The 24,860-nt window shown below is 40.7% G+C and overlaps 2 protein-coding genes across 12 annotated transcripts in view; one reads left to right on the top strand and one right to left on the bottom strand.

Annotated features, from left to right (window-relative positions):
- LOC113943257 (interleukin-6 receptor subunit beta-like) overlaps positions 1-6,453 on the bottom strand; it is a 65,799-nt gene extending 59,346 nt beyond the window's left edge. The window contains exons 1-7 of one of the 4 annotated variants that reach the window (XM_027634792.1): positions 6,382-6,453; positions 6,052-6,134; positions 4,552-4,615; positions 4,181-4,255; positions 1,323-1,400; positions 1,023-1,115; positions 614-685 (exon numbers count right to left, since the gene is read on the bottom strand). In XM_027634792.1, the coding sequence (XP_027490593.1) occupies positions 614-685; positions 1,023-1,115; positions 1,323-1,400; positions 4,181-4,255; positions 4,552-4,615; positions 6,052-6,114 (445 nt within the window). In that variant the 5' untranslated portion in view covers positions 6,115-6,134; positions 6,382-6,453. Of the gene's footprint in view, positions 1-613; positions 686-1,022; positions 1,116-1,322; positions 1,401-4,180; positions 4,256-4,551; positions 4,616-6,051; positions 6,190-6,380 lie in introns of all 4 variants that reach the window. The other 3 variants (XM_027634791.1, XM_027634794.1, XM_027634793.1) reach the window with 3 other exon arrangements.
- Positions 6,454-10,553: 4,100 nt separating this feature from the next.
- SLC38A9 (solute carrier family 38 member 9) overlaps positions 10,554-24,860 on the top strand; it is a 49,953-nt gene continuing 35,646 nt past the window's right edge. Inside the window, exons 1-3 of one of the 8 annotated variants that reach the window (XM_027634847.1) lie at positions 11,146-11,165; positions 12,211-12,320; positions 18,026-18,177. In XM_027634847.1, coding sequence (XP_027490648.1) covers positions 18,074-18,177 — 104 coding nt within the window. In that variant the 5' untranslated portion in view covers positions 11,146-11,165; positions 12,211-12,320; positions 18,026-18,073. Of the gene's footprint in view, positions 10,573-10,868; positions 10,918-11,071; positions 11,283-12,210; positions 12,321-13,097; positions 13,224-18,025; positions 18,178-24,860 lie in introns of those variants that run through there. The other 7 variants (XM_027634850.1, XM_027634854.1, XM_027634853.1 and 4 more) reach the window with 7 other exon arrangements.

Raw genomic sequence — 24,860 nt, 5'->3', positions numbered from 1 at the left:
CTCACTGCAAAAACTGTCTAGAGGTAAATATCCATAAATACTACAGACCCTACATACAGTTTGTTGTTGGAGAGTCTACAGCAGAATTTCTCATCATCATTTCTCTGCACAAAGTGTTGCCATCTGCACAGTCAAACAAACCTACCATAGTGGGCATCAATCCAAAAGATGCAGAAATGGTTGGGAATTTTTTGAAAGAATAAACCATGCTGGTTTTGTAAAGCAGTAACTTGTTTTTTTAAAGAATGCATTGTTAAGGATGCAGTTACATCCACTAGAGGAATTAGCACACTGCTTCTGTAAACACTTCCTAAAAATCATTATCTGAACTAAAAATCTGAAAAACTTAGCTTGAACTAACTCACATAGGGGTAAATCAATTATTCTTCAAATATTAAGAAGCACTGCTGAAAATGCATTCTAATCATTGGATGGTTTGGGTTGGAAGGGACGTTAAAGATCACCTAGTTACAATCCCCCTGCCACAGGCAAGGGTGCCATCCACTAGATCAGGTTGCTCAAAGACCCATTCAAGCTAACAAGGAACAGCATTGCCACAAATCACCACTGAACAAATCTGAAGGGTTCACCCCTAAATATTAAAAAGTCTTACCTGCACCACCTGTAAATGTTCCTTTTACTGCAGAGTCAAGAATTCCAGACTGAGACATGTTCCTCTGCCCATCTAGACAGTGTAGTAGATATAGAGTATAAAATTAGTATAAGGAAATACTACAATTAAAGCTAGTAATATGTACTCCAAGAAATCTGCAGTGCAACAGTCCCAAAAGATTCTTTGTTAACTCCAACCTATACTGTATTATACTCAGTGATACCGTTTTCCTAAAGACGCCATTCCTCTTCCACAACATAGCCACAAACACAGTTGAAGAACAGAAGCCATTTTGTAGCTTTCACCCTTGTACTGGTAGTTCTCACAGAGCAAGCAAACCCAGAAAGAATGGCCAATTGCATGCTGTTCCCATACAAACCAGTTAATTTAAAAAACACCTCACACTTACTCTCACATCGTCCAAAGTCACCATGAAATCCTTTAAACCCTTTATTTTTTGTATGCATACTAGAACCTTCTGCAGCATTTCTTCTTTGAAAACCTGGAGTACAGCACAGCAAACAACAACTCAGTATGCCCAATTCTGCATGTGCAGATCAAGAGCCTTTAACCTGGATGAAGAACAGAAGCCATTTCACAGCACTCACCCTTGTACTGGCAGTTCTCAGGGAGCAAGCAAACCCAGAAAGAATGGCAGTATGTACAGTGTTTCCATACAAACTAGTCAATACAAAAAACTTACTCTTACCTTGTCCAAAGCCACCACGTAATCCTTTAGACCCTCTATTTTGTGTGCTAGCATCTTCTATGTTTCTTTCTTGAAAACCTGCAGTGCAGCATACAACACAATAATTTAGTTTGCCTAATATCACATGTGCAGGTCAAGCATCTTTTAATTCTTCCCATTCCTTGTTTTATAAATCCACAGAAAAAATATAATATAACTAAGTGATTTGCCTAAACATATGAAACAATGAAGAAAAAAAAGTACTTTTTGCCAAAAAGTCTGACAAGAAGAGTACTGCTCTCCTGTATGATTTCAAGACATAAATCAAACATTAGGTCTAAGTATCTCACTTTACATGCATATATGCCACAAACATTCAACTCTTCAGTTTTGATCCAGGTGCAAACCAAAGAAGGGCAACAAGATTGGTGAAAGGTCTGGAGCACAAGTCCTTTGAGATGCAGCTGAGGGAGCTGGGGTTTTTCAGCCTGGAGAAGAGGAGGCTCAGGGGAGACCTCATCACCCTCTACAATTACCTGAAAGGAGTTTGTAGGCGGGTGGTCATCGGTCTCTTCTCCCAGGCAACCAGCAACAGGACAAGAGGGCACAGCCTTAAGCTGAGCCAGGAGAGGTTTGGGTTAGACACTAGGAAGAAGTTCTTTACAGAGAGAGTGACTGGGTGTTGGAATGGGCTGCCCAGGGAGGTGCTAGAGTCACTGTCCCTGGAGGTGTTTAAGGAAAGACTGGATCTGGCACTTAGTGCCACAGTCTAGTAGACAAGGTGGTGTTGGGTCAAAGGTAGGACTTCATTGTCTCAGAGGTCTTCTCCAACCTAGCTGATTCTGTCATTCAGAACTCTGGTTCAGTCAAAAGGCAACTGACAGCATTTGTACCTTATCAGTTTTCATAACCAGTACCTGCAGAGTTAGGATTTGAAAATGTGCCTTTCAGATCTACCAACTTCCACTTTTTTTTTTTTTATTACTCAGAATTGCTTATTCTGTCAGCAGTGACAAGTATTTAGTGTATTTTTATTTCTAATCCCTTTCCTTAGTCACTCTCCTGATAGGGAAGGAGAGGAAGTAAAGAGTCAAATGCACAAATAAGGTATTTCTCATTCACACTGGACAATTTAGGTGTTGTTCAAGATCCAAGCAGTCAGCTTAGAATGGAATTTTCTCCTAAGTCCTTATTCTTCAACTGAACATCTGTTCTATCATATCATAATGACAAAGAGAATCTGCTGTTACATGACATCAAGAATTTCTCCTACCACAGCATCTGTAGTTCCTTCTCCACCAAGACTTGGTGAATACCAATTGGTTCACTGTTTGAGTTTTTCCAAATCAATTACATAAAGAAATAAAAACCAAAACCACACCTTAAAGGCTCACTGCAAAAACTGTCTAGAGGTAAATATCCATAAATACTACAGAGCCTACATCCAGCTTGTGAGTTACTTCACAATTGTTGGAGAGTCTACAGCAGAATTTCTCATCATCATTTCTCTGCACAAAGTGCTGCCATCTGCACAGTCAACCAAATCTAGCATTTCCCTACCATAGTGGGCATCAATTCAAAAGATGCAGAAATGGTTGAGAATTTTTTGAAAGAATAAACCGTGTTGGGTTTAACCAGGGTCAAGTTAATTTTCTTCACAGAAGCTGATATGCGGCTGTGTTTTGGATTTGTGCTGGAAACCATGTTGATAACACAGGGATGTTTTAGCTATCACTGAGCAGTGCTCACACGGGGCCAAGGCCTTTTCTGCTCCTCACCCCACCTGCGAGAAGGCTGGAGGGCACAAAGAGCTGGGAGAGGACACAGCCGGAGCAGCTGACCCCAAGTGACTGCAGGGACAATCCATCCCATATGGCATCACATCACACTCAGTAGATAAAGTTGGGGGAAGAAGGAAAGAGGGGATGCTCAGATGTCTTCTCAGTCACAGTTATGCGCCACAGAGCTCGGCTTTTGTGGGAAAGGCTGAACCTGCCTGCCAGTAGGAAGTGGTGAATGAATTCCTTGTTTTGCTTGCATGTGCAGCTCCTGTGTTACCTATTAACTGCTTTTATCTCAATCTATGGGTTGTCTCACTTTCACTCCTTCAATTCTCATCCCCATCCCACCAGTAAGAGTGAGCAAGCAGCTGCGTGGGGCTTAGATGCCAGCTGGGGTTAAATCTATGCAATAAACATAACACTGAGTGGCTCCACAGCTGTTCTGCAGGCCAGACCTCTTGATAACCAGCCTAGACCAGGACTAGAGTTTCAATCTTCCTTGTTTCATAACCAGTCCCACTGACACAGAATTAGCCAGCAGCTCCCGCTGCCCCTGTATATTGTACATACCAGGTGGAAGCACATGAAGCAGTACTGCCAAGCTGCCTCCTGCACTGCATACAGGTGTGGCACTCACCACTGTAAGCAGTAGGAAGACAGGGACTGAATATTGCTTTATGGATACTAAAGAAAGCAAGCTTTCAGGTCTTTCACAGAAGAGAACTGATATAGTCCCTCACACAGCACACATACGAATACTAATACTCAGCTTGACTTTTATACTACATGACAACAAAACTATCAGAAAAATACCCCTCCACAGGCAGAACAGAATCAAAGCAAGAGGTAAACAAAACATCAATTTTAGATGTCGACTCCTGCCTTCTGGGAAATGCAGTGGGGTATTTTGTGTTGTGCAGTCAAAAACAAGGGGTGATACTGAGTGCCCACATTATACAGAAATAAGGACCTGAATTACTCTCCAAGTCACAAATACTCATTTGGTTCTGATACAACAAAACTGAGCACCTTAATAAGCAAAATTTAATATATAATATAGGACTAGCCATTAGAATTACAGACATTAGAGGAAGTTACCTTTGGCTGCAAAATTCCTTCCTCTACCGAAACTACTCATTGGTTGACACTGTCTGTTCAAAAACTCATCAGTACCTAGAATTAGAAAAAATAACTGAGTTAACATTCAAAGCTATCTTTGACTCAGTATAAGTTATATACTGCATTATAAACAAATAAATGAAGTAGTAAAAAAAAGTAAATAAGTAAATAAATAAAGGTTGAAAGTCAAAAAAAGTATATTCATTATGTTCTCTATATAATTTGATGCTGCTACTCCATAGGGGAGACATTAAAATATCACAATGATAATATTGTGTTTTCCTTTAACCTTGTAAACTGCTCAAGTGATCAACTCCCCCAAATGCCAGTCAGAAGTGCCTTTCACATACCGAATGAGCCTACACTCGGACTGAAGCCAGATGAGAGGTCATTTGGTCTTTCAAACAAGCTAACCTACAAAAAAAAAAAAGGCACAACATCATGATAACTTCAGGCCAAGCAAAGTACGTAAACACAGATGCAGTTGCTATGTCTTCCACTTGAAAAGTTGCCTTCTGCACCTTCTGAAATGCAAACTCTCACACTCCTGTGTTCACTTCAGCTTATTACATTTCAGTATTCTAAACGGTACACTGTTTGCATATGAATGTTACCAAAAATCACATTATACACAGCTAAGATGTGAAGCTCACGAAGTATACAACAAGCACTAGAGTACATGAACAAAACAGCAGCAAGCAAACTGCTGGCACAGAGGAAACCTCTTTAGTTGCAGTGAATTCCTATGGCTATCTACCAGATTTGCAAAAATATACTGTAAAGTATATTCAAAGTCCTACCTACAGTCCTTACACAGGAAAACTTCTCATTCTTTCTACAGCAGCTCTGCATGTAAGACCATCAAGTCTGGGGACAACATGAGGCCCTGTATTAACTGAACAACACAGAACAGCTGAGACAGTCACCTGTGTTCTATTCATTGCTGTGGTAAAACGAAATAGCAATTCTGTGACTGCCAGAAGGAAGAAACAGCAAACAGAACAGCTGAAAGGACGGCTTTGAGAGAGAAGTCACAGCTCATGTCTAATCCACACCTTCACCAACAGATGCAGTTCTGCAAGTCTCCAAAAATGCAGCTCCACCACTGCGCTTTCACTGTTCAATAGCCAGCAATAACAATCTTCAAACCAATTTGATTTGTGCAAGACACTGTGGCCTACTAATACCCAAAATCCAGCATCTGCTCTCAGTTTATGTTACAACATGAAAAACACTACACCTTGCATACACAAAAGAGGAATACATCAGAAAACAAAAAGGATATGCAATGTGAACCACCAACTTCCTTCAGGAGTTACAAAACTGCACTGGAATACTCCTTATCACCACCGACCTGCAATTTTAAGTTTCTACCCTACCTAAGTTAGCTCTACTTCTTTTCCAGCCTATGCTGATCCACTAGCCTATCCACACAGGTACTCAGTTCCTAGTTCACACACCGTAGTTAATGAGTTACTCGTATGTGCCGCTTTTATGCACGCATTTTATTTCCAAAAAGTATGCATCATTTCATAATCCAGTGTAAAGGAGCAGCATCAAGCATCTGGAAGAGTAACAATAATCACCCACACCAATCACGTCCCTGGAGCTTCCAGGGAGGCAAGGCACCTCAACATTTTTAGAGACTGAAACTGCTGCACCTCGTTAAGAAAACACCGTCTTTTCAGCACCAAGGTCAAGTTCCTCCACATGCTTCTGGAATCACAGGAACAGGGTACACCACAGCCCACCAGCCACCCAGGCTGCGCAGACAGGGGTTGGAGGAAGGAAAGGGAAAAGAAGCAAACACACTACAGTCTAACAAGGGCCGCCTCCCTCCCCCCCCATACCTTCTCAAGGGATGGGAGCAACGCCTCATCCCCCATCTCCACATTCCAGTCCTCTTCAATCATGCTGTGCCCTGCCAGACCTGCTTGAAGGAGACAGAACATATCAGCAGCCGCCTCCTGCTCAGCTCCGGAAGGTCTAACAAGGAGAGAAAATGGCACCCTGCACCGAGGCTCACCGACCCTGCCTGCGGACGGGAGTGAGTACGGTCCGGCCCGGCCTCTGCGCTGGTGGGGATGGGAGGGGGGGGGAAAGGAGATCCTGCCGGGGAAAAGCCTCCCGCTGCCATAAGAGCGGCGCCCGGCGCCCAGTCCCTTACCTCGCCCACGGGCGCTCCGCAAGGAAATAAGATGGCGCCGGGCACCGACACCCTCTTAAAGACACCGCGCACGTGTAGCCGGCTGGTCACGTGACCCGCGGCCATCCAATGGGCGCGCGGCCTGGCATCGGGGCGCGCGGGCGTGCCGGCGGCCCCTCTCGGCTCCCTCAGCGTTCCTGAATTCCCCTATGTGGAGCTGTTTCAGCGGGATTTGCTTGGCAAACGTCTGACAAAATTGAAATCCACAGTCTGGCGGAACCCCGAATAAGACATTATTAATTTTACTGTTTACAAACACGTTTTTCAAGCTTTAGCATGATAACTAACAGCACTTTGCTGAAATTTTGTTTTAAAATACATTAAATTAGGTTAAAGAGGTTATATATTTAGAAAAACAAAGCGAAGAAAATAAAACAAAACCTCAAACTTAAGCACAACACCCCTTTCCCACCGTTTTTTGTAACACCAGACTTCCTAGAGAAAAGAAAGAGAGCAAAATTCCTGGCTTTGGAGGTGTTGCTGGAGTGCAGGAGAACATCTATAGGACTCGTATCAGTTCAATACATCTATTAAAATGGTGGCAAGTACTCTGACACTTCTGTTTGTGTTTTTGAGCTGCTAGCGCAGTGTGTGTATTCTCTGTATCTCTCTTCATGCTGTGGAATAATCCAACAATGCTTGTTCAGAAAAACATACAGGAAAAACATTTCATAAACTTGATAATACTCATTAACCTGCTCCACCATGTGAAACAGATTTTCCTCATCAGAAAAACTACTAGAAAAACTTGTTTGAGAACTTCTGTTGCAGAGAAGTCACAGCAGATGTGGAATTCTGAGCATCTAGTAGGGGCTTTGGACACCAAGTCAAATTCCTGCAGCAGCTGGAGAATTTTGGAAAGTGGTCTCTGAACCAATGCTTTTGTTATTTTCCCCTTAACCACTGTCAGTTAAGCCCTGTCCTTTCCAGCTGCTCATTTTTCAGGAGCATCAAGACAGGATAAGGCAGTTAAGAAACTTAAACAGCTTCTCTGTCTCATAGTGAGGTTAAAACTGCATCACTAGGTGATATATATTATGCTGTGCTTCGTGCAAGTAGCAAAGATGGCTGCCGGCAGTTATTAGCTTTCAATAAGTAGTCAGCAAAACACACAATGGCCAAGGATGAAGAACTTGCAGTGAGAGTATTTCTGTGGAAAGTGTATAAATTCCTGAAGCAGCACCTGAAACTAGCAGGCTTATGAGTTAAATTTCACCCACTGTGCGAACTCTTTAACACACCATCTTTTTGTCTAAACAAGGAAAGAGAGTAGGCTGCTTCGTGAGACAAAATGGCTACTGTTTTCATTGCACTGAAGCTCTATTTTGGATCACCTTAAGGAAAAAAGAGAAGTGTGTCTGTTCTCCTGAGAAATTTATGGTTGATGGCAGATGTGCTACTCTGGAACAGCTAAGCCAAACTGAAAGCTTTCAGATTGTTCATCCTCCTTTCCATCAACAGGTTACCGTTCCCTCAGCTTTTCTAGTAACTTCATGTTCTGCACTCCCTTTTTCACTCAAGGAGATACATTTTAGGTTAATAACTTCAATGGTAGACAGGGGCAGCAACTATGAATGCAGTCAGGTAGAAGATCTGTAATCAATAGCAGGTGATCACAGTTCATTTTAACCACAATCAGATGTCGTGACAGTAGATGGAGTTGGAGAGTTATTTTCTTTCCTTATTCCTTTGATTCTGCTCATTGTAGGACAACTATGTACTCCCTCCAAATTACTTTCCACTACACCAGGAGAGGCAAATGATGAAATTTTTGTGAATGGCAAGAATTTACATGATAATCGTAATGAAATTGTTCAAGTAGTTGAACAAATCAATGTCCAATCCTTAGAGGATTCTCTGGGAAATTAAAACTTTTCTTTGCCTCCCAAAGGCTGCTAACAGCACAAGTCATTAGGGACTACCCTTCAGCGCCACTTAGAGCCACCTAGAGGGAAAGCAGAACAAAGTATCCAAGATATTTAAACAGTATCATATATAGTACATTCAAATGTAATAGGGAGCCTCAGACAACCAGAAAAACACATTATAAAAACTAATCCCAAGTGTGAATGCAGACCCTCAAAGTGAAGAAGAAGAAACCAGCAATCTAAACATCATATTCCTCCCAGAGGTGGGCTCCAGATGCTGACAACCTGCTGTAATGTCCCCTCCTGTTACTACCACCCAAGAATGAAACCACGAACCTCAGAACCCAGAGTGGCTGCAGAAGACTGAGGGTGAACACAGCCGCAGGAAAAGAGGTAGAAAGTAAGCATGTGCATAAACCTCCTTATTCTTCTTTTTTTTTTGTGTAACAATTAATGCTGGACTAAAAACAATTAGACACTTGGGATTTCAGTTACATTTTCAACAAATTCTTGGATTTAGTTTCATATAAGGTGTGTTTCTCTTTGCCTACAAACAAGATTTTAAGTGTAATGCAGTTTCTACATCTTAAACTCTATCCTGATGTATTATCAGTATCTTTCAGAAAGGCATCCGGAGTTACATCTAACAAAATGCAAAACCCACGAAGTTTGTTAGCCATGCCCCTGTTTGCAACAATGGGGAAGGTTATTGATTCATGTAGTATAATGTTCTATAATGCCTCAATTTTATGAAATTGTGCATGTTATGATTCTTTCACGCATGCAAGTACAGACTGAAGTATGCCTTAAGGCAATAAAAAGAAGATTCAACATAGTGTGAGGCGGAAATTTCTTAAAGAGCTGGATTTGTCTTACAGATTTTTCCCTTCGTCTTACAGATTTACCAAGAGCTAATTTTGGGTCCTGTTTTTCTAGACACTGTCCAAGCACGTAGGAAGAGCTGCTCTTTGACCAAAAGATAATGTGTCATTGGAATAGAAAGCCACAACACAAACACTGCAGGACAGAGACTGAACATCCTTTTGTGAAGTCAGCTGTGGCAGCAGTTTTCATGAGGGAGCAGGAGGAATCTCTACACTTCTGCTTGTCTCACTTACAGTTCTTACAATAAAACATTTTTCCTAGGCATAAGCTGAGGATTGTAGCAGGTGACCAAGAATGCAATTAAATACAGAAATGCAATGAAATCATCTATCTGCTATAGTAGTAACTATGGACATCTTTCATAGCACAGGACACAGAAGACAGGCTTGCAAGAGTAAGACTAGATGCTTGCATGCTGAAAAAAACAGTTCTTCACACAACTCTGCTTTTATGGCTTTCAGTTTAATTCACTTTCATAGCACCAGCACAAGGTTGCATTTCAAATTCCTATGAGAGCAGTTAGATAAACTTCTTGACTCATCAACTAAAATCTTCTAATGGCCAAGAACCACAACATACACTTGGATTCTAAGAGTGGCTCAGAGGCGAAAGTTGATGGTGAATTTGCTGGAATACACAGAAACAAGAGTTTTGATCGAACCAACTTTCTGTTCAGCTGCATTTCAGGATGTTAAGTCTCTGCTGCCTTGTTTCCATCCACAGTCTTAGATTCAATTACACAGCAGTTTTCTTGCAGAACAGTTGGGCAGTCCTGCTGCTAGCCACACAATCTGGCTTGGGCTCCACTTGAACAGGAAGTACAGAGTGGGATTTATGTGTAACTTGTTTTGTACTGTTCTCACATGGGGAAGCTATCTCTGCTATTTTCCTTGCAATTCAGCAGTTTTTCCAAGCATGAGCTATAAATATCCCTGGAGTTTGATGTTAACCAGTGTTTCAACTATGAAAAGGATGGTCCCAACCTGATTTAAGTAGAATCAAATTTAAATAAAAAGAAAAACCACCCACCAACCCAAACCAAACCAAAACAACAAACCAAAACCAAACAAAAATACACCAAAACCCAAACCAAAACAAAAAAAAAAACCTTAAAAAAAAAATCCAGACAAAACACATAAAACAAACAAACAAACAAAATCAACCTAGGATTAAAAGTAGTGAATTTTTTAAATGTATTGTATGGGAGATTGTCTGCTTGGTTTAGTCTGCTCGGTGTCCTTTGCTCAGCAAGTATTTCATACCTCTCTCAGCAGGTCGGGAGGCCCACTTTATATCGTTCCCCACAGAAGGTGTGTAGCCAGTCACGTAAAGACCAGCATGGTTTGTTTTGGGCAAGGGTTGTGCATACATTTTGTCACCACGCTGGGCTGCAAAAGTATGGAAGCAAACAGGTGAGCTTCTTTTTTTTGTTGGTTTGTTTGGCGCTTTTTGTTTTGTTTTGTTTTTCACTAGCGGCCTCTCATCAGCCGTCACCAGCAAGTGAGAACCTTTTCCTCTCAACACTCAGTTCAGGCTCACCCGTCCCACGACCTCACAGGGGAGCCTGGGCTGACACACACTGCCGGCCGGCTCCCGCCCCTCGGCTCCCTGGGAGCCGTAGTCCTTGCGCTACGCAGCGGCCGGGCGGCTTCCTCGTCGGAACCGCCGCGGGAACTACGCGGCCCGGCACGCCCTGGGCTGTCCGCCTCGTTGCGCGTTCTTCCTGTCGCCGCCGCGGGGCCGCCGGAGCGGAGCAGGTACAAGAGCCGGGGCAGAGGCGAGGGAGGGCAGAGCGGCTCGGCGGGAGCTGCCGTGGGGGTCTCAGGGTGTGGAGCGGCTCCAGAGCACGGTGCGGCGGTGCCGCCGCCTCCCCCGCGCCCCCGCAGAGCGGGGCGCCCTGCGGGGCGGAGGGGCCGGGCGGGAGCCGCCCTGGCGGCGGGAGCTGACCGGCCGCGCCGTATTTGGTTCGCGGGAACGTGGGCAGATCGTCAGAGCAGTGTCGGAGGTACAGGAACGGCATGGAAGCTTCTCGGGCGGTCCGTGGAGCAGCGGAATGCTGCATCAGTTTTCACGGGCCTGAGGGAGATCTCGTTAAGCTAAAAGCAAAAATGGTGTTTAAAATGTAAGTTAGCTCCTACGGTGATAGTTTTATGTTCTTGTAAGTATTTATTTACAGTCCCCACAAATATATATGTATACACATACACAAATAATACAAGCTTTACTTGTTGAAGACAAAACAAGTTCCGTTTCTTCTTAATTTTACTTAAATTTATCATTTGGCAGTGACCATGTACTCCTTGGTTCTGAGTTACGCAAAAGCTCAGCAGTAGTTCAGCTTGTACATTCAAGAGTCTTTTTTTCTCAAAAAGTTGCTAACTTCCATTGCTTATACACCTTTGACCAATTCAGTTGCAGGACAGCGTGAACAAACTAAGGTGTCCATAAGGTGCCATGAGAGATGGTGTACTGTGCCCATTTTAAGGAGCTATTAATATGTGCTTCTACTTTCAGGACCAGTATAGAATCCTTCAGTGCCTTTTGATAGAGAATTCGCTGCCCGAAAAGAGGAACTGAGGAACTCTGCTGTCTTGTGCTCAAGTCCTTGTCTTTCAGTGTAGACTTATTTCTCGTACTTTAGTGCTTATTTCTCCTACTTTATTTATGCTCAGCCTGCATCTTACCTGAGATTTGTGCCTTGAGCTTTATTCATCCACTCACCTGCTCAGAATCTAAGAGGAGAGAGACCAGGTTACACTAATTGGCACTTCTAACAATAATCTTCCTTATTTGAATGAAATACTTTGATTAGCCGATTCTGGTAGTTAAACCAAGAGTATGAGGTGAGTTTTTAGGAGCAGTGACTTTAAATAAGATTTGAAGCATAAATAGCTCTCAGTGTTCCAGCTACTGTTTTTCTAGCACCATGATGGCATGATAAAGGCTGTGGGGGTAGTGATCCTCTCTGCCTTCCTCCTCCTGCCCACTGTGGGAGGTTCTCTGGTAAATACCAGTCCTACAAAGCAGCTAAGCACAGTCTGTGTTCACAGGATGGCTGGGATGACTGACTGACTGAACACAGTTTGTTCCTGCTGTGGAGTAAATGTGATTGGTAACCCTCTTGCATGGCCTGGCCTGTCACTCTGAATGATCTGTCAAGGTGAGTGTCTTAAAACATCAGCACACACATGTCAGTAGCTGAGCCATAAACTGGCATTGTTAAATTCACTGTCCAAGCAAACTAATAGGGTTTTGCCATCCACTACAAAGAGGATTAGATCACAGAACGACCAATATTCTGTGGCTACAATGAGGGCTTGTCTTTGCTCCTTGATGCTTTTTAGATTTTGAAACCAGGAGAGAGAACCTGAAGGCAGCAAAAGCAGAAACTCATAATGGCAAGTGAGTGAGGATTAATGAAGATCTAGTCCCGTTGAGATTACCATCTGAAAGCCATATGGAGTCTTTCCTGGAATGAGACTGGGGAATAATAACTTGCATACCCTTAGGTATTGCTTCACAGTTTATGACCAGCAACAGAAAAACTGGATTAGTAAATTCTGATCCACTTGTTCCCTTTTGCTGCCCTTCTGATGTAGTGCTTCAGATGTTTCTAGGACAATTATAGATAGGGCAACAGGTCATACTAAGCTTCACCGCTGGCACCCAGTGAAATTAGATCCTGAAAAGGGACAACAGGATTCCAAGTATATGCAGACTTTTGCACATTGGAGGATACCTTGATATTAATGGTGTTTGAAGATATAATTGATTAGATAGTAATGATGGTGAGGACTGTGTTGATAGCATGTAATTGGAAAAAGTGATTGCTGTTGTAAACCCTTACATGGAAGAGGATCCCAAACATATTGTGATTTACTAGCAGTTTGGACGGATTTTTTTATATCCGGAAAAGTATTTCAAATTTTCTTTCTAGATGTAGCCATTCCATCATAAGTGGAAGAAGGACAGCTGAGCATGCTTTAAGGCAGAGTACAGCAGTTCTTAAAAGATGCTAGTGTCAGTGTTGCTTCACGTTTGTGAGGGGTTTGATACTACAAAGGTATGTCAAAGATGTATTTTCTTTTTAATAGCTGTTGTGGAAGAGCTACCTTTTTATCTTAACTGTCCTAAGCACAGCTTAGGGAGGTGTTTCAACAGCACTTAACACTGACTTTTGTGGGGGTAGCGAAGCCAGAGTATTTCCTTCTGGAGTCAAATGCTTGGAGAACTAAGTTACATGATAGGAGTTTCACAAGCAAAATCAAACACTTTCCTTGCCAAAGCTGGATTGGAAAGGAGAAGAACTATGGGTGCAGAGAAATATTCTTAGAGTCTCTTTTTCCTCTGCAGCAATACAGCAGTGCTTCAGGGGAGAACATAAAATTTCTTCCTTTGTTCCTGCCTTATCAATAAGATTATAGTTGCAGTTGATTAGTAAAAGGTAGCACTCACTCTGATCTTCACTTCAGTGTGAGGCTGATCTGCCTTACTTGCTGCTCAACAAATCATAACTGTTCTTGGATGATATTTGCAGTGTTTACTATGTATCACTAAGTTTTGTGTAAAAGTTAATTTCTCAACATGCCCATGAGCTATAGGAAGTACTGGCATTATCCTTATTCTAAGGATAGGTATTAAAACACAGGAAAAAAATCCACAAATTTTGAAAGCTCAGTTTGAGAACAACTTGATTTATATTTATATTTAACATATATAAATATATACAAATATATATATTTATATATAACATATAAATATATAATATATTTAACATAATATATTTAAATATATTTGTATTTAACATCATTCAGTGGTGCATGACATGTGTTCCTTTGTTGTCCAGTGTTACATGAAGCAGACTGTAAGGAGAAGGGGAAGAAAAGGGGTAACATAATTAAAAGATGTGTGATCCCCCAGGCTGTGGCTTTAATTACACTTCTATTAGTGTTGCCTTCTCCTGCAGACCATACTTATAGTCTTTTCAACTGGACAGTGAAACTGCTGGTTCTACAAAACTATGACCTAGACAACCGCAAGCCAGCACAAGAACAACTGTATCCCTCTTTAGATTTATTTTTTTAGATAGATCTATTCCACAGTCCTACTTATTCCACCAAGATAGAAAAGAAGACAAATAGCTGTGCCACCAGAGACAGGGGGAGGAAACACAGCATGAGCAGCAGGGAACAGCATTACTTTTAACTCATAGCACTGCTGAAGACAAAATACCATGAGTTTTTGTCTCCAACTGCAGCTACACTACAGCTAACAGGAACCTCTTTTCCACTTGCAGGAAAATCCAATTTGACAACAAACAAGTCAAGTATCCTTACAACATCCTTCTCCGTTTCTAAACAGCCATACCTTAATTCCCAGAGATTCACAGTAATAGTCTGCATTCAAGAGTGGCCTCATAGAAGATGTTACTGTGGTGTATTATAAAATATAGAAACAGAACAAAGTTTGTCAAGCAACTTTGATTTTTGACACGAATTCCTTGTGTTTGGCATCCCAGTCCTTATTATAGGCTTTATAGATCATATAGAGAGTATTCTGTGTCCCATCACAGGTTTTTAAAAGAAACCTCCTGAATGAGGTGAACATAGGTCAGATACCCCCTATAAGAAAAATCTTTAGATAACTATGGCATTAGGAAAATTACGGTTGGGAAGAGGCTGTTGTAATGGAAACTGTCAGTAAGTTGAGAGAGCATAACTGGCTCCATTCCATGTATTAAAAATGTTTATTGAGAGTGCAGTCCAGTCAAAAAGCATAGATTGTAGATAAAAGAGAGGCTAATCAGGTTCATTGTTCTTCATTTTGCTCTTCTGCTTAAAATTATCCTTTAAACTGTCCTGACTTCAGCTGCAGCCTTTACATGTGTGATAGCTGCCTCTGTTTGTAGAGTAACCAGACATTGGTCATAAGCTTCATTATTATCAACAATAAGCACTTAAAAAACTGTCTTCACTCATCCAGCTTTTAAGTGACCCTGAAGAGTCAATAAACAACAGCTCCACAAGCCCCATATCATGCTGGCAAGCCAAACTTAGTGTGCGATATGTTTTGGAAGGATTATTTTTCTTCACGGAATACTACAAAATCTTCTGGGTTCTTAATTTATAGCCACAGTGCGGAGAAAATCAAACTGGTAATCAGTGTTGTCAGCATCCGTCAGATTGATTTGTAAAGCACAAGTAAATTAATGGTTTTAAGGAAGGGATATGCGTTTGATGTCTGCTTAATCTGTGTCATAAACCATGGCCTGTGGAAGGAAGGGATCTCAGAACTGCAGTCTTACGAAAACTTCTGTCTAAAAACACTTCCAAGTATTTGGGATTTGAATTTATTTCAGTTTTCAATTCAGGCATTAGGACTTTAAATTTTCATCTGCATTTTTTTCCTAGACCTGAAGTGTGATTTAAACTCTTAAGAGAGATGCAAAATGCAGAAAAAATGAGGGGTCTGTGTTTGAGACCTAGGTGTGTCTGTTCATAAAATCATGAGAGATGTTTAGATAAGAAAAATAATAGAATAAAAGAAGATAATCTCATGTTTTAATGAGAATGGCAGAGGTGTAGGTGTAGCAGTGTGTGAAATCTTTGGGGCCTGTGGTTTTGTTTCAGAAGTATTTAGTTGCTGCAGAAAGCAGCAAGATGTGCACTGGAGTGAATTTTAGCCATAAGAGTGCAGGGTATCAGTAAGGAGAAAGGAGTTGATATAGTTGCTGTAGAAAAATAAGGGGAACTTATTTTTGAACAAAAATGGAGTTTGGAACGGAACAGTGTCACATGAAAGGAAGTAAAAATATTGGTGTGAACTAAGATAGCTCTTTATAGGCAGTGCTAAGTAAAGGCGGATTGGGAAAGTGATTTTGGCAGTGTGTAGGAGAGACAGAAAATAGGAAATGAGGAGCAGGAATCCACTCACTAAAGCGTCACCAGAGGAACTGAGAAGGATGAGAGAAAGTAAGACATTCAGTTGAGGCCAAAGAACAAGCAGCAATATTGTGGAAGAGAGGGACTTCAGGGTAAAGAATCAAAACTGGTGGTTTATAGAAGGTCTAGAGTAGCAAAAGTGAGGAAGCAGTAAGTTGGTGTGGGTCAGAGAATTCCTGTCTTGTAAAGGCTCTAGAAAAGGGTACAGGAAAAAGCTTTAGAGAGTGTAACAGCAAAAACGAAGTTCAAGAGAAAGAAAAGCTATCAGCAAGTGCAAATAAGGCTCTTAAGATTGCCTCAGTTATTGCCACTGATCTCTTATGTCTGCTCAAAGAGAGAAAATGAACGAACTAAAATCATGCCTTTAAACTCAGTAACTTTGCTCAGATCTCTTGTCATGGGTGTTGAAACTAGGAGGAAACCGTCAGCACTGCAAGATGAAATGGCTTAATCCATGCACTATCCCCTTCCTTGGACAGGCATGCAAGTGTGCCTGTCTGTCTGCCAGACAGATAGCAAGCCCCAAGCTCAACACTGATTTGGATTTAAAGCAAAAGAAAGGAAGGTTAATTTTCATCTTCCCCGTCCAGTTCAGTGTGGGATCACACAAATGCCATTGAGCTGTCAAAGGCTGGACTAGTTCTTTCAGTGCTATTTCCATGAACTGGGCCCTTCACTGATTTTCTCCCCTTACAGAGAGCCGTTACCTGTGTCTGTCTTCTACAAAGCACTTTCTAAGCAGGTCGAGCCAGCCTTAGTGCTTCTGCAGTCCCTGTCATATGCTCCTTCAGTGTTTACTTATACCTCCTTTAGCAATTTTTTTCAACTCCAGAGAGGGGAACTTTCCTTCCTTTTTCATTGTCTCCTTCAGATTATTTGGTTTCTTTTTTTCCAGAGGTATTAACAGGATAAGCTAATGGAAGAGGTTTGACAGCATGCAACTAAGGAGGGGTAGAACTGTGTCACTGCTTACCTTGGGTTGGTATGATTTCTGGGATTGGGCCCTCACAGAGTATTTCCGTGAGGATGCAGAAGGATGATACGTACCTTATTCTTTCCATCTTCTTCCATCACTACCCCAGGTTTCAAACATCCAGTGCTATCCTTCCTTGTCTTGTGCCAGCTCTGATTGTCATCTCTTTCCATCAGCCTAACATTCTAAAGCATTCTGAAACATTATGAAAGAGCACATCCTTCTACCATTTTTGTTTGGAGGCATCTTGGCTTCTACCATTTTTGTTTGAAGGAGTCCTGGCTGAGGAATTCTTTAGGAGGTAGTAGGGATCAGAGCTGTTAAAGCCATTACATTTGTTTAGCTGCACAAGACCACAGAAAATCCCCCATGAGGACTGTAATTCAATCTAAGTCGAAATCCATTAGCTTGAAAGTGGTCTGCTCCCCACTATTTGGCCCAGAGTGGTCTGAATGCATGTAATAGTTGTTATTAATGCATTATTAAACCATTTATTGCCTTTGTTTCAAAAAGCTTGAACACAGTAGACTGCAATGATCTGATCCTTCTTGTGAAATTGGAATAAACTGCATATGTATGTGTCTGCTGCAAAGTTTGAAGTACTTTAGTGAAACAGTAGTCTCTAATAACTGGTAAATTATTCTCAGCTGTACTGTTACACAGCTCCTTTAGAGATTTAAGTTTAATTCATATTGCCTGTTGCAGCGCTAAAAGAGATTTAGAGCACAGTTGTACTTTGACCAGTTTACTTAAATGGATAGTGTGTTTTAAAAAAATACTGTTCCCACCATACCTGCCTTGTGATGTTTGCATTATGTAATGAGAATTCTCAAGTGGCAAGGTGAAGGTGCTTTGCACCCCAGGAGCTTCTGAAGCTGTGAGACTCTGCCAGTGTTAAATTTGTAGCAGGGACACAGTTTTACTTAACTGCAGTTGTCTCATTTTTTTTAGGCTTGAATAACTGACAGAATCTAAAAGGAGGAGAAGCATTCACCAAATATGGAAGAGGATACCAAACCTATCTTGGTTCCTGTGGGAGGCAATGAAAGCAATTATGGAATCATGAATATACAGTTTAATCCAGAAGACTATAAGTGCAAAAGGTATGAGGAAGGCTCAACCTACAGAATTATTATATAGCAAGGAGTAGTTTAATCTTTGCTTTTAACAACAGAATCCTACAAAGATAAAAGACTAACATTTGGAAACCAGGATCTGAATACAAACAGTTCCTACTTTGTATATGATACTATTCTATTTCCAGGCACTAGGTGAACAAGTGGTATTACTGTGTTTTGTTTGTAAGGGTAAGACTTTTCCATTGCCACCACTTCAGAGAGAGTTCTGCAATAAGAACTTGGCATGTGGCTTTTAAAGTGCTCTTCAAACAGGGAATATCATGTGTGTATACTGGTGCGTGATTTTTTTTATTTAGCACAACCAACTGAAATGTAGAGATCATGCAAGAAAGCTTGCCAGATGGTGTAGGTAAATAGCTGTCAGTATGTGTAGACGATGCTGTGTGCATTCTGCAGGTGATGCTGGAAAAATACATGTTTTGTTAGTACCAAGGGAACTGAGTGACCTTTACTGCCTTTCAAGGAAAAAATATGTAGTGCTTTTTGAGATTGAACAAATATGAAAAATTCAGCAGTCCAGCCTTACTGCTGTGCCTTTCAAAAGCAATACCTAAATAGCTAAGTGGTTATCTTGCATTTTTCTTGAGAGTTTAACAGCTCTGTTTCCTAAAGGAGATTGGAGTGGGAGACTTCCTCTGCTGCAGTTAAGATTTCTGTGGGCTGGTCCTGGAACCAAAACTGAGATTGGAGTGGGAACTACCCTTCTAGCTGGAGGCACCAGATCTGCAATTTTATATGAAGGATTAGCTCTGTACCACCTCTTGGATCCTGTTTATGTTTTTTTCCCTTCTGCATCCAACATCGTATTTCAGTAAAGCAGTTTTCCTGAAGAAACTGAAGATGGCACTGTTGTATACAAAATACTGTTGTTGAGGTTCACTTCAGCCAAAGAAAGTTTTTTATGATAGTGCTTTGCTGCTGTTTCAGCCTGCCGCTTTGGAAAGCCATCAGAGTCTACTTATATGTGAGCCAGGGGCTAAACAATCTCTCTTTTGTCTGCCAGCAAAGGAAGAAGGATAAGGGTCTGAGTGAGCCCAGGGGGACAAACTGAGCACAGGTGCAGGAGCATATGGAATCCTGTATATAAAGGTTAGGAAACGCTAGAGTACTTTCATGTGGGAAAAGGCAATTGTACTAAACGAAATGTTGCTCTAACTTCTTTTTGGGGAGTATCTGAGCCCTTCCTGGCCCTCCTGGCATAAGAAGACTGCTAGTTTATATGGCTTTTGGAAGCTCCTTGTTCTGAAGGAAATATGTGTTTTGTTTAAAGAGGAGCAGTGGGTTTCAGGTGGCATGGTGATGCAGTGGCAGTGAGAGAGGTTTACATCTTTTTGATATATCAAAACGGCAAGACTCACTTTTTTAAGTGAGATTAGGTATTGTTTTCTTATTGTGTTGTTGGCTTTTTTCTTTGTGATTTCCCAAGTTTGGAGACTCAACTTCGTAAAAGGCCATAGCCTGGCATTTGGTTCCCTCCCTGAAAGCAAATGTACTTGGATTGTGTTCCCACCTCCACAGCCTCCAGCTGTGCAGATGTTTACTTTGTCCATAATGCTCCTCTCTTGAGTTCATTCCCCCATTTTCTACAATCTAGTTTTTTGCCTTCTAAGCATGCAGAGGGACAAAGATGGAGGGCACGAGCCCTGGGATATCAGAGAGGCCTGGAAATCATAGTGGGGCCGAACTAGTTTGAACTGCATCTCTGTACTAGAACAGGCAGCTGCAGACTTTAGAACAGGTCATCAGGGTCTCTGTCGCTTGTAGTCAGAGCAGTGGGCAGTATGAAGGGCTTCTTCATTAGACCTTTAGGGAATAGCAGCTCACGGGAAGGAGGTTTATTATGCATGAAAGTATCAAACAGTGCAAGTGCAGGAGTACAGTGCAAAGTATGGTCTGCTTACTTTGCTCCTTTTTTTGACTCGCTGTTCAGAAACCTGACCCGACATTGGTGGTTGGTCATTTTCCTTTGGTTGAGATAGCTCTTCAGGGGTTTTGTTTGATTTGCTTGTAATTACTGTTTGTCTTTGTGCTGTTCTGTTCTTTTGTTTAGTTGCTTGAGATTTGATCGCATTTGCATAGTTATTTGGTTTTCTTAATAGCTTGGAGGATTTGGGATTTTTGAAAGGCATGCTTTTAAGTGTTTACACACAAACAATAAGCTAATTGTTTGTTAGAGTTGTAAATTACTTTGTTCAGTGCTGTTTTGCTAATTTGATGGAAATATAAACCCACTTTTAATCCTTTTAAAGAGGATGTTATTGTTCTTTGCAATGCCCCGAATTACTCACACCGTATTTAATGTGTTTTGCCCATTTTGTAGGTCCCTTTAAAAACTAGAATGTCATTGCTGCAGTGGCTTATTGATGATCATTGTATGCAAGAGAGGGAGTTTCATGTTTTCTTTTGGTTGTTCTTTAAATCTTTTTAATGTCAACAGATACTGCAGTTGTCTGCTGGAATACTTGCAGAAATACTTCAAAGAAGCAGTTGATGTTTCGTGTTCTTTATTTTGCATATGAAAAGCCTTGACAATGCCTCCTGCTAAAGGGAGATCAAGGCTTCTAAGCATTTTTCTATTCTTTTTGAAGTCACAGCTTTCTCACAATGCAGGAGACATCAGCAGGTGAAATTAAAGTTGTAAATTAAACAGTGTCTGTAGATGGCAGTCAGAGAAGCCTTTTACATGCAAAAGAGGTTGATTCCCTTTATTTTCAAAGTTCTTTTAACTTACAAAAACGCAGACAGTGGTTGGCAACCTGTGCAAAACTATCTTTCTTGCATCCATTATACCTTTACCACTCCACACCCATGTGGTCATTTTACTTAATCGTGTGTTTTCCATTTTTCTCTGTTGCTAATATTTTTACAAATTCCTAATATTACTCTTTTTAGCTGGAAAGAATTGGAAACTCCTTAATTAAGAACCTTCGTAGTTCTTTGTAAGCAAAGAGTAGAATATTTTTGCCTTTGACACAGAAGAGCGAACAGTGACTGAAATGTGGTGAGGTAAAGCTTATGATTCTTAACTTGTTAAAATTTTGTGCTTTGTAAGGTTATTTTGGTTTTGCATCCAACATTTTAAGATGCTTACGTGCTCATGCTGTAATAACTGTAATGGTGATATGAAAGAAGAAAAATTATAAGTAAAAGGCGTTGCCAAGAGAATGAAGATCTTACAGGATAACTGTAAGCACAGTGTTTACAATTTTTCAGTGAATTAAATAGCTTAGAAAGTCAGTCATGGAATTCTTTGGCACAGGTTTCCTTAAGAGAAGCACCTGACATCTGTAATCGTAGAAGATCCTGAGTTGGAAGGGATCCACAAGGATTCTCAAGTCCAGCTCCTGGCCCAGCACAGGACAACCACAAAAATCACACAAAGTGCCTGAGAATGTTGTCCAAAGGCATCTTGGACTCTCAGGCTTGGTGCCATGACCGTTTCCCTGGGGAGTCTGTTCCAGTGGCTGGCGTTCCTATCCAGATAGGCAGTTCCCAATTATGAAATAGCATCTTATGAGTATAGTCTTATTATGACTTCTTTTCCTTACCTTAGTGTCCCATATAATAAATCAGTTTTACTCCTCAGTTTCTCCTGTGCCATATACAGCATTCCTGTAATAATTTAACTCAATAAAACAATAAAGCTATAGGAATTTGCTAACTTTATTTCTGTGTAACAATCCTATTATATTCCTGAAAAGTAAATTAGTGATGTGAAGTGTCAGAGAAATGGCTCCTCATGATCTTTTTGGAGAAGAAGAAAGAAATTCTAAAGCAACCTGTAAAGAAGTTTTTATTTTTCATATTTGTTTAAAAATTAAAAGTTTGTGTTATATGAAGTCATTAATACTGTCATGTAGAGCCAAAAGACACAGTGGCACAAAAAATTCTATTCCATTGTAACAGCTCAATACTTAGCACGTTTTTGATCAGAACTCCAGAATCAGTTGTTTGATGTTTAAAAATACTTCAGCAGAGGTACTTGAAAAACAGTATTATTGAGTTTAAAACTTCTTGAGATAGATGTTAGTCCTACTCCTTCATTGCTCTAAAAGTTGTAGTATATTGCTGCAAATATCCAGAAGAAAAATGTAGCACCCTTATGCATTTGCAAAATTGTATGTGGTTTGCCAATGTTCCTATTATGCTGTTCCCTCTAACACTCCAATCCAACACTTGAACTTTGCCTACCACAATATTTGGAAACAACCTTTATCGAGAGCATCCCTTCATTTTTCTTTGCTTGCAAATATTGCTTCTGAACTTCAAAATATAAGAAGTTTGGACAGAAGCCCTCTTCTCTCTTTTCCAGATCTAGAGAATTCTTATTCTCTGTCCCTTTGTGTGAGTGAGAAAAGCTGAGTTTAGCTGCAGGTTTTCTGAGAATGGTTTCTGAAGTACACATGTGGGGTGTAGTGTGTGGAAGGTGTGGACCTCCTGCATGAGCTCCTACAGTTGTCCATGTTCATGGTGCTGTGGAAAACAGCTCTGTTTTACTGATGTGGTAAAAGATGCCCTGGTAAAAGAGCATTATTTTTCAGGCTATTTAATGAAATATTAATTGTAATTGTGTTTTTCAGTATGGATAAAGTTTAATGGACATTGTAGTTTATCTCAGTGCATGGAAATTGTCTGCACTGTTTCACATCCACAGTCACACCCTCCAGCCACGTAACCTCTCCCCTTCCCCCAGATCACATTGTCCACCATCCTTTTCATAATAATTTTGCCATGTGAGACATATAATGTAATTACCTTTATAAATCAGTGTATTTTAATAGAAATCTGTTGCAGCTGCTAATACTTGCATGTACAGGAGTGCTTGCCCACTAGACATATGGTCCCTAAACAGAGTTTTTCAAAATATATCCAAGATTATATCCTACCTGCTTTGGGCTTTGAAAATCTCAGTCTTTGAGAATTTCTTTGAGTCTTTGAGAGAGCTTCTTAGACTCCTGTCTGCATATACCCTACAATCACTCTTTGATCTGGGTGTTGCTGGGAGCAGGGAAATGACCTTGATCCTAGACAGAATGTGCTACCCTTTTCTAGTGGTGATCAGCGAAGAAGGTTCCCTCCCAGCCTCCCTCTTGGGAGGCAGAGTCAGACTGAGAGTCAGCATCCAAGTCAGACTGATTTCAAAGAGATCTGCAAGAAACATAAAGCTGATGTGTGGCCAGTCTGGTCAGTCTGTTTTAGCAGTCACTTTCTCAGTAGGCCTAGTGCAGTGGTACCCCAGAATAAACAAAATGAACTGCTACTTAATGTAATTTTCATTTTCAACAGATGTACAGTAGAAGGGATCAGGAGGGGAAGTAGCTCAAGTATTGGCAGCAATAAACGTGTGTACTCCTTTAGTCAGGAGGCAGAAGTAATAGATAGGTAGAATTTCTTAGGGCTTTTTTAATTTTATTTTCCTTACCCATAGATTAGATTCTGGATCATACGCTTCTGTTTTGTGCTATACCAAAAATTCCTTATTTAATCCAGACCCTGTTGATAGTACTGAAGAAAATTAATTGTCTTTAAAGAATTTCTTACCTACAGATAGGTTTTTGCTGCATGTGATTTTTTTTTCTTGATATTTGGTTGTTGACTAGCAACACTGCTTTCCCCATAGAATAGGATGCTGTATTCATGTTTTCTATTATTTCAGTTTTAAAATCATCTGTGGCTTCTACTTAAATTACTTTAAAAATAATCTCCTGCTGTCTTCCACTCTGGAAGAATTTTCTTTGACATCCACATCAGCAGTTGTTGAACACCATTTTCAAGGAAATCCTCATGAAGGTCTTCACACTATGCAGTTGCTGTAAAACTAGCAAAACACATACCTTTAAGTGTCGTAAGTGCAGTGTGTGTCGCTGATTCAAAAAGAAATCAGCAGAGAGATGACTGGGGCTGCATTTAAGCATATTACTTTTCCTGTTTTCATAGCTACAGTCTTTATTTTGCAGGTCTTCTAATGAAATAATTTTAGCTGTGTCCAGTGATTGGATCAGACTCATAAATTTTAAGCTAAAACAGGTGAAGTCCTTTAGAGCTGACAATCCACGAGTATTTTTGCACATTACCTATACGTGCAATTAGTTAGCCCCATGTGCCTGGGACTTGAGTAATAAAGCTTATTGCTTAAAATTTATTCCTGTTCAGTTGAGATATCTCTCTAAATTGTTTATAAGAACACCACAGAAAATCAAACACAAACCAGAGATTTCCCCCCTCATAATCATAGGAAAAAAGAAGCAATTGAGAGTGTTTTAAAAATTCAGTGTTCATTTGCATTTCAGTAAGTGGGAAACAACTTAGCAAATCTAAGCCATTTTTTACTTGATGAAGCGAGATGTAAGAATTAATTAAGTTTAAGACGAAGAAAAGAATGAATCTGTGGAAAGGGAAGTTTGTGTTCTCTATTTTCTACTTTTGTGAGTCAGGTTTTCTTAGTCTCATAAATAATCCTACCTACTATGTCCCCTCAAGTACACAGGAATAGGGACCTACTTTAATCTCTTCCAAAGACAGAGGAAAACTGTATTCCTTGTATTCCTTCCAGATGAAAGGTAGTGTCATGGTACAAATGCTTATTGGTGTTTAGAGCTGGGGCATGAGGGGTTGACCAAGTTCCTTTGTAGTCTGGAACAGAAATG

This window comes from Corapipo altera, unplaced genomic scaffold (genome assembly GCF_003945725.1).
Source record: "Corapipo altera isolate COAL_440 unplaced genomic scaffold, ASM394572v1 61411, whole genome shotgun sequence".
Taxonomy (NCBI): Eukaryota; Metazoa; Chordata; class Aves; order Passeriformes; family Pipridae; genus Corapipo; species Corapipo altera.
Note: the sequence above shows the minus strand (reverse complement) of the source record. Positions and strands in the feature narration are given on the sequence as shown.